The sequence below is a fragment of the Penaeus vannamei genome, chromosome 35 (genome assembly GCF_042767895.1).
Source record: "Penaeus vannamei isolate JL-2024 chromosome 35, ASM4276789v1, whole genome shotgun sequence".
NCBI classification, from domain to species: Eukaryota; Metazoa; Arthropoda; class Malacostraca; order Decapoda; family Penaeidae; genus Penaeus; species Penaeus vannamei.
This window is the reverse complement of record NC_091583.1, coordinates 21,764,057-21,774,056: the sequence shown is the minus strand read 5'-3', so window position 1 is coordinate 21,774,056 and position 10,000 is coordinate 21,764,057. Positions and strand designations below refer to the sequence as shown.

General features: G+C 35.5%; 2 protein-coding genes across 12 annotated transcripts in view; one reads left to right on the top strand and one right to left on the bottom strand.

Annotated features, from left to right (window-relative positions):
• Positions 1-4,578, top strand: part of LOC113809719 (tRNA:m(4)X modification enzyme TRM13 homolog) — a 10,400-nt gene extending 5,822 nt beyond the window's left edge. For all 9 annotated transcript variants that reach the window (XM_027361388.2, XM_070114237.1, XM_027361389.2 and 6 more), the window contains 7 exons: positions 874-1,067; positions 1,230-1,424; positions 1,807-1,918; positions 2,141-2,265; positions 2,596-2,714; positions 3,684-3,856; positions 3,970-4,578. In XM_027361388.2, coding sequence (XP_027217189.2) covers positions 874-1,067; positions 1,230-1,424; positions 1,807-1,918; positions 2,141-2,265; positions 2,596-2,714; positions 3,684-3,856; positions 3,970-4,150 — 1,099 coding nt within the window. In that variant the 3' untranslated portion in view covers positions 4,151-4,578. The remainder of the gene's footprint in view (positions 1-873; positions 1,068-1,229; positions 1,425-1,806; positions 1,919-2,140; positions 2,266-2,595; positions 2,715-3,683; positions 3,857-3,969) is intronic.
• Positions 4,579-9,578: 5,000 nt separating this feature from the next.
• Positions 9,579-10,000, bottom strand: part of Dpm3 (Dolichyl-phosphate mannosyltransferase subunit 3) — a 24,378-nt gene continuing 23,956 nt past the window's right edge. For all 3 annotated transcript variants that reach the window (XM_070114242.1, XM_027361395.2, XM_027361396.2), the window contains exon 3: positions 9,579-10,000. This exon is cut by the window's right edge and continues 21 nt beyond it. In XM_070114242.1, the coding sequence (XP_069970343.1) occupies positions 9,815-10,000 (186 nt within the window). In that variant the 3' untranslated portion in view covers positions 9,579-9,814.

The window sequence follows — 10,000 nt, the reverse complement described above, 5'->3', positions numbered from 1 at the left end:
TTATTATTATTATTATTGTTGTTTTGTTATTGTTGTTGTTAGTAGTAGTTGTAGTAAGTTATAGTACTAAGTAGTTGTAGTAAGTTGTAGTAAGTAGTAGTAGTAGTAGTATTGTTTTGAATAATGTATATATATAAGTAAATATATATATATATATATATATATATATATATATATATATATATATATATATATATATATATATATATATATATATATATATATATATTACATTTATTTTTTACTTGTGGATTTGTACATTTTTACATTACATGTATATAGATAGATACATTCACTTATTCATATCTCTCTCTCTCTCTCTCTCTCTCTCTGTCTCTCTCTCTCTCTCTCTCTCTCTCTCTCTCTCTCTCTCTCTCTCTCTCTCTCTCTCTCTCTCTCTCTCTCTCTCTCTCTCTCTCTCTCTCTCTCTCTCTCTCTCTCTCTCTCTCTCTCTCTCTCTCTCTCTCTCTCTCTCTCTCTCTCTCTCTCTCTCTCTCTCTCTCTCTCTCTCTCTCTCATTCAATCTATGTACTTCAGTCCTAATATGTATGTATATTTCATTTGTTGCTGACATACTCAAACTTGACCAGAACCTAACTGATAACACAGATTTGTTAAGGTAGAATGATGCAATAATTAGACCTTACATTTGCAATCAGAAAACTCAATTTGCTATAACAGACAACTGACAAGTCAAAATAAGGATTGTATATCTAGGAAATGGAGTCTCTACAGTTTATGTGTACACACTAAACAGATTTATTACATGTAATCACGCACTTGTTTTCACTTTAAGGGCATTAAAATTTACATTGTGCATTACAATTTATTGCTTCAAGTTGTCGTTAGATTATCTAAGTTGAAATATTGCAGCTCTTGCTTTGAAGACAATGTAGAACATCATGTACTAAAATGCAATGCAAGAGAATTGACAGACCTTCCATACATGAAGCGCAACATAAATCAAAGAGCTGACATGGAGGAAGAACCAACGAAAACTCCATTATCAAACCTCTCAGACCAAGAATTACTGGCTTTCATAGCCAAGGTGGAAAAAATTCATCAAGGTATTTTGTTTTAATATTTTAATCTGCTTGTAGTATGAAAAAAATATTAATAGATTTTTATAATTCCAAGGTGTTATATTTTTTTAAGTTACATGTCTACTTGACAGAAATATATTTTTCTTTCAATGTTTACTAACATTTTATCACCCTGTTCCACATAAGATCATGTTGGAACAATAGAAGAATCAGTATTAAGCCATAGTGCACTGGATGAGGAGATGAAGACACCAGGGTATGGTTTGAGTGTGATCAGACACCTAGGCCAGAACTCATCATTGCTTGGACACCTGGAGCAGTGTGGTTTGCTGGATACAAAATCCAAACCCACTTGTTATGTTGAATTTGGTGCTGGTAGAGGTAGGGTGTCAGTGCTGATTATTTCTTAATGATGTTTTGATGTATTTTGTCAGAATGTTCTTTAGATATTCACTGGCTAAGGAAACTAGTAAAAACTTCCCTAAAGATCTGTAAGATGATAATACTTGAATGATTTAACAGTAACTGGTACTGGCCATAAAGGTCAGTGGATTTCATTGCAAATTAACTTAAATTTTGTTTTTTCCTTCACTAAAATAATGTTTTATTGATTTACTAGTGTAATACATAATATTCAGCAAGTAGAACAGTATTATTAATGGAATTGAACTTTAGATCTGAATATTCATGCCTATGTATATAGTATTTTGCATTGCATTCTCAGTTTCACTAGGAACTGTAATATAAATCTGGGACATTACAGGGCAACTTACCCATTGGTTGACTGAAGCTGTAACTGACACCAAGAAGGCCATGTTTGTGCTTGTGGACAGAGGGAGTCAGAGATACAAATTTGATGCTAAACTGAAGTATAGGTAGGTTAAAGAATGTGATATTTTGCTTATTTTGTGTTTCTGGTCTGTGAGGATTGATCACTTTCCTGTGGTAGAATATTATAGTATTCATATTATCATATAATTTTTTAGGTTGGATACAACCATACTGACCCTTGGTTGGACATTTTTACACTAAATATATTAATATATTTTGTATTTTTGCCATCAGACTAAATTGTAAACTGATTTTGGCATTTGCAGAGAGGAATTATCACTGTGTCGAATTAGGGTTGATATACAGCATCTTGATCTTAGTAATATCGAAGGAATAGAATCTTACAGTCACATTGTTGGTGTTGGCAAGCACTTGTGTGGAGGTGCAACTGGTAAGTTAAATATATGAGACATAGAGTATTGGTTATATTGAAATATGACATATTTACTCATGTTATCTTTATGACTATATTTGTAATTTTGCTTTAAAGTGACTGTAAAAATTAAACATGAAGAGAATCAAACTGTGGCAAGTGAATTTACCATATCCTGCTAGTCAACATTTACCCAGTTAGTCTGAATTTCCATTGGACAGGAAAAAATATAAATTTCTCATATAATTGTAAATGCGAATCATGTTTTTATACTAGTTCAGAGATCAAGTGGGAAGAGATAAATAAGAATACAAACTCAGATATTAACTGTAATATTATATACTGCAGACCTGACGTTATACTGTCTGTCAAAGTTGCGTGACCCAGCTGTTTCTGGTTTGGCTTTCGCTCTGTGTTGCCATCACCGATGTACCTGGACATCATATGTAGGCATTAACTTCTTACAGGTAAAGTATTGGTAATTAAAAATACATTTAGTGACCTTGCTCATAACTCATTGTACATGGATACATGTACTGTCCACTGTAGTTTTTTTATTTTTTTGTGCACAGATGGCTCCATAAGTGCTCAGCCACCAAGGAATAATTTAGTAGGCTGTGTGTGACCTCACCAGATTTCCCCATTCCTAGAATTTCCAGGATTTTTTTTTTCTAATGTTAATGATGTTGACATCATTATTATTATTATTATTATTGACATTATGATTATTATATTGTCATTAAAATGCTAACAACAGTAAAGAATAATAATCTACCTGAAAATCAAGGGCAAGGGTAAACAGGTGAGATAAATAAGACTACTGATTGGTGACTAAGCATTTGTAGAGCCATGTATGTTTTTACATAATTATCTAGAAGCACATACCTCCTCCAAGGCAAATCATCTCATTGTCAACTGCACTGATGTCCATAAACTTGCTAATAATAAGAACCCTTATTGCCAATGCAATAGGAGTAGCTGATGCAATCATTTAAAAATTCCTGGATCCTGATCACCAGCAAAATTTAATGGCATCTAATTTAGGCTACAAGACACCTCTGGTAAAAAAATAATAAAAATCTATTGTAACTTTTTGAGTTACCCTGCTAATGAACAATCAAAGAATCTATCCAATGCTACCAAAAATATAACCTGCTTGGCAGATGTAATGAATTAAACTTACTGTATATATAGCATGTGTCATGTCATCCAAGCCCAATGGTTTATAGCCTGGAGGATGGTTCTCTTTAGATTACTTTATGTGTGGATATAGGTATCCTTTTACTTGTTACTGTTTTCACATGCAGGTACCTTTGAAATTAAACTGTGCCTAAATCTTATATTGACTCATGTGTTATACCACTGAATTATGCAGAAAAAAATGGAGATACATATACATACTTGTATATAGTTTATTTAAAATATACTTTTGATAGGAATGTGGCTTCTCCCCTGAAGAGTTCTACACCTTAACATCCCTCACAAGTTGGGCGACATGTAACTCACGTGATGTTGGAAGTAAGGAAGAAAAAGAAGTCAGTGGAGAGAAAGAACTTTTGTCTAATGCTGATATGGAAGGCAACCACAAAGACAAACAAACAGTGGAGAAGTAAGTATTAAAGAAAATCTTAATAATTTTGTAAGATAAATAATTCTGTAAATCAATTTTTTTTAATTGTAACACAGAATTGATACATTGAATTTTTCTCCCTTCTGTTTCAGCCGCTACACCAGATTGAATCTGTCAGCCCAATATAGAGAGGAAGTTGGAAGGAAAGCTAAACAGATACTCGATTATGGTCGTGTCAAATTCTTACAAGACTGTGGATTTAGGAGCCGATTAGTCCAATATGTTACAAAAGACATGACTCTAGAAAACATTGCACTTGTAGCAGAAGCTTAAAGTTTTAATAGGGAATTATTGCAAGGGATTCGGTGCACAGTATGCTTGTTTTTGAAATACAGATGCATATTAAATAATGCTTTAATGCCTTTATCATTGTTGTTGTTGTTTAGTACACTTCATTTGACATGTCTGTTTAATGTTTTACTTTTAATGAATAAAAGCTTAGCTTAGATTTTTATTCAGAGACTATGAAACAGCCTTATAGATAGTGTCAATTTTTTTTTTTTTATGTTATAAGGGCTTTATGTATTATGCCCTCGTAAGTCAAAAATATTATTGGCTGTTGATTCATCTGCCCCATGATTTACATGAAATTTTTATCTTGTTTGTTTTACTTGTTGAATTATCTGTTTTCCTTGTAATCTTTTTTTAGATAATTTTCAGGAAATGCTTTTTTTATTGCTATGATAAAATAATGTCTTATAGCTTATAGATCTTTCATTACTGGCCTGTGGTGTGAGTGTGTTAACCATGTTAAAGCATATCATAAAAGAGATATCAGTAAAAGGAGAATAAGGATTCTTTACAGTTATACATCAGGATCTTTGGTTTATACACTTCAGAACTACTAGCAGTGAAACTAAGTTATCTGTGTTATGAAACTACATTCTGGGAGATTTTATTTTTTCATTATCATTACTGGAAGGTAGATTCAAATATGGTATTGAAACTATTGTAAGTTACACAGAGGCCCAGACTATGAATGTCTTTTTATTGTTTTTTTTTATTCTTAATCATTAAACAAAACAAAAAATAGAATCAAAGATTTTTTTATATTTACAAACAAAAATGCAATAAAAAGATCTGACTTGTTTTTGTAACAGATAATTCACTTTAATCCTCCCATGACTGGAAAACCCCTTCCATGTCTTCATCATCACAAAACTCAGTCTGTCTCGCTCTAATACTTATTCTATCATTCCCCAAGTTTTGGGCACATATTTTACAAATTCTTGAGTTTTATTATTTATAATTGAAGTGTATTTCCAGTAGCAGTTGAGAGAAAGTTGTAATTTTACATTTGTCATCCAAGGCTTCCATTAGAGAAGGAAGGATATGAAATGTCCAATTCCCATAGACTTTTGTGTGTGTGTGTGTTTGTGCTTTTGGTAATACATTTTCAGTGTTTTGCTATTAACAAGATTTATGTAATAAATTATACGGAATGATTAATTCCAGAAGATAATTAATAATTTTGACATTTTTTATAATGATTGAGGAAAATGAAAGATACCACTTCTTGTAAATATCCTTTATTACAAAATTGGAACCAGAATTTTGAAAATGAATCTTTTAGTAGAAACTGACAAATAAAAAAAGAAATATTTCTTTCTATTTTAGATTAACATTTTATGGCTCCCCTTATGAGTTCTTCCAGATTCAGCTTTATATTAATAATGATGCTAATTATGCTTTATTCCTAAACTATTGCCACAAGTACTGAAAACCAATGTTTTCAAGAGATATTTTGTAAAATATCCGTACTTTTCCACTACTTTTTCTTTTTTACCAATACTGGCCTTTAACCTCCTGAACTTTCCTATAGGTCCCACATCCTCACTGGTCTAATATCAATTACTTGATTAAAGTATGTGAAATAGTATCACTCTTCCTCCCTCATTTCTGCTTTTGCTATCTCTGTATTACTAAATCCCATCCTATGATCCCTCAAACTAATACAGACAATATTAGGTGAATGTTACTCACTATATGAGCATCAGGGTTGAGACATCTCCTGAATACTTATATTTGACAAATTCAAGCACATTAGATGTTTGCTAGCTTTAGTATATTGTGTTACATTGTCAATAGCATAAGTACAAAATTGAATTTAAACATATATTCATCTTTGTACCTTAACTTTTTTACTTATTGCTCCATTCCCCCCCCCACTTCCTCCTAAAAAAATAATTGTGCAACCCTCATCTGGCTCACAACTCTGGATTGAGGATCACTGCCAATTAAGCACAAGAAAATTGGAGTATGTTTTTTGACCAGGGCTTTGTGCAGGTTTTACTCCAAGCCTTCATATTTAAACTAACCTTTACCAATTGAATGGAAAGAACAATTTTGGTATTTGAAATTTTCTGAATTTTTTTTTCTATCTTTTGCTTTCTAGAAAGAATGAACAGATGAACTTTGATTTCCAGACCCTGTTTCTAGTTGGGTTATAACTGTCTTTTTCCTATCGAGATAACTTTTTTAGGTAAGTGGATTGGCTTATTTCTACAGGCATGCATCTCATTAATTTCACCCTTGAAAGTATGCACACCAACTTTCTCTTTTTAGTCCACATGTTTAACTCAGTGCCAACACCCACTATACTGGTTCACATGCATTCAGCAGTTTACAGAAAAAATAGAGGAATGGGAAACATTTTATTTCCCCTCTCTACAGTTCTGCTTGCATAATATGCAATTTTCCAGAAAACAAATCTAAAATATTATTTTAGACCAATTTTTGAGAGATTGAACTCCTCACGCCTTCCCAATACCTTGCTCATTGTTGTCAGGGCTTAGGAGATGGAGACTGAGGCCCAAGGCAGGGGATAACCCCTGCCTTAGGCCTCAGCCCTCACCTCAATTAATTTTGCTTGGTCTTTTCTTCTCTCCTGTCTTCTTCGGTATCTTCTTCATCCCCTTCTTCTATCCCATTCCTAAGGTGTGAGAGCCGTGCTGAAAAGATGGGTCTGGCTTTGTGTCAGTCATGAACAGTGTACGGGAGCCATGAGCACAGTATTCCCTTGGTTAATTGCCTAGCCTTTACTCCTTATGGGAACCCTGAGGAGTAGACCGTTTCTTTTCCCCATTTTATTCAGGCTCACCATAGCCAATAATGAAGATTCTTTACCCTTAATAGAGGCATTAAGGCTTGCACCTTTACCAGTTTGCTTATCTAAATTTGATTTTGATGGTTTTCCAACCTCTGCCCCTTTGACCACAGCTCCGACCATTGATAATAATACCCCCTCTTCGACGCTTACAAACAACTCTAACCATTCCAAAACACCTACCCTGGTTATTACTCAACCTCCAGAAAGCACCCCTTCCTCTGTCCCAACATTCTCCTCTCCATTTACCATAAATTCCTTTTCAATGTCTACTCCCTCTTCACTTATTAATACTCTTGATCCTTATTGTCCTCCCCCAAAGAACTACTCCACTCCACACCACCCCATCTTCCTCTCGCTCTCGTCCTTCTTCTGCCTCTACTTCTACAAACCTACAGAGTACTCTCTTTGGCCCAACCAAGTGGAATCGATTCTTTGCGATTCCTCCCACAGCCCCCTATTCTGAGAATACCCTTCTCTTTCAACAGTGCTTCTAGAAACAAGTAGGCAAGGTTGCCTTTAGCAGTCGCTGTGATCGTTCACACCTTGTCACAGTTACATCTGAATCCCAAGCTCAGGCACTGTCTACCCTAACTGATATTAATGACAAACCCATTCCTGCCATACCTCACCCCTCTTATTACTTGTAATGGAACTGTTTCTATCCCCCCAAATGTTTGTCATATCTACAAGGACTGGTCAGACTATGAAAAAGACCTACTTACCTGCCCTGCTGAATATCATGCAGTGGCTGTACAGTGTTACACTATTCCTCCCAGAGGCCAGAGTAAGTCCCACATCAATATTGCCAAGACTAGCTTCCATAAACATGGTGGATTGCCCTACCATGTCTGACCACATCAACCCTTTCCTCGTCAATGTCAGAAATGCCAAACACTGTTACTCCACAGCCCACTGCTCTCTATGTGCCCAACCCGGTCATGACTGTTCAAAGTGCCCTGCTCAGTCACGTGCATGTGCCAATTGTGGAGACTCCCATAATTTATTTTATAGGAGCTGCCCTGCCTATAAGTTCAAATGTGAGGTAGCAGTCCTCAGATTCAAACTAGGCTTCACTCTAGATGGGGCCAGACAGGAAACATGACGACGGTTTTTCTCTCTCAACTTATTCCAAAACAGTCTTTCGCTCTGCTCCCGGACCATCTTCACAAGATACTTCTGCATCTCCCCCAATATCTCTCCCCTATACCCTAAACCATCCTATGTCTACTCATCCTATCCCCCAGTAAAATTTGTTTTCTAGTCTAAATCCAGATACTCCAATCTCTTACACTTCCCTGATACCTACCCACCATCTTCCTCACTTTTATTTGTCTTATCAGGCAACCTAAACACTCCACTCTATCCTTTCTCTTCTGCTCCTCAGTTATCTATCTCCTCTTCTTCTCCTCATAAGAAAACCTTTGTTACTCAGTGCTCTTCACCCAACTCCCTTCCAGAAACCCTTTAAGACATCCCAAACTTCCCAAAGATGACCCAAGGGAAGACTCCCCCTCACCCACCCCCAATCCCTCTGTTTCTACTCCTCCTACATTTAAAGTATTTGTAGATATCCATCCTCCTCCTCCTCCAAGGTTCCTCCACCCCCCTTCCTTCTGTACCCTCCCAACATGCCCCACCCTCTCTACCGATCCTGCTTAAATACTCGTACAATTCTCCTCTATCACAACCGTGTCCTCCAGACCCCTCCCCTCCAGACATTCTTCCTAATACTTCACCTTCCCCAGTCCCCCTTTCTCATCCCCTGGATTCTTCTCCTCCAACTTCTCCAACAGGCACCTCTGTTTTCCTTGAACAATGTCCCTCTTCCTTCCGCAATCACAGATACAATGCAATTCACTCAATCGCTCTACCCCCTTAACCTTTCCCATTTTACCAATACCTGCTCTACTTCATTTACTTCCCTCGTTTCCCTTTTAGTTACCATACTTTTCTCTAACACACTATAATCTTGGATATTTAACACCTTACCCTCTCTCCAAATTCTTCTCGTACTTTTCCAACAACCATCTCTATTTTTCCTTCAACATTTTTCCTATACCTTCCCCAGTGACAGATACACTATAATTCACTCAATTGCTCTACCTCCTTAACCTATCCCTTTCTACTAATCTCTGCTTTAGTTCACTTATTCCCCTCTTTTCCCCTTTTCACTACCATACTATCCTATAATGCTCCCTAGTCTTTCACATTAACACATTTATCATAATCATTAACTCTTCTTTACCCTCTAAGACCCAATACATTACTATAGTGCTATATGACCTTTGCTGTCTAGCACATTTATTTGATTCAAACATTAAACTCCTCAATGACTATAGTATTAGCCAAACAAGTGAACAACTGTTTAGTGACCAATTCTTAGGGAAGGCTTGACAGGTATATGCCACCTAGAAAGGACTCATCATTCCATGGCATGTATACACAAGCCACCCAATGGCATTGGATTAATTTATGAGGAAAATCGAGTGTAATCTAAAAATGTATTTATTAGTATCATAAAAAAATAACAATAGTTTGATCTGTATACAATTTATTAAAAGGTTATTCAAAATGGGAAAGAAAATTAATCTGTTTACAATATATAATTTATTGTAAATTACATATAATAAATAACAAGCAAATTCTCTTACACATCATTCAATCTTACAAAAATATTCTGAAGATGATTATTTGTTGAGACTGAGAATTCAAAAAAGACAAAGCACAAAGAATAAAATCAAGCACTGCATTCTAACACATGCATCAGGATATTTTTTAAATTAAGTTTTCCGACCACAACCACAAAGGCAACAATTCCCGTTTCTGCCCTAGTCAATTTTAAGTCCCTTTTTCTTTAAATCTTCCTTGGCTTCCTTTATCTGTCTTGTAAGCTCCTCAGCAGCATCATTGCAGACATTGAAATTGTAGACTCTATGTGCAATTATTGCCACTGATACCAAGCCAAACATGGCAACCAATACAAGTGGAAGGAGAAGGATATACATAAAGTATTG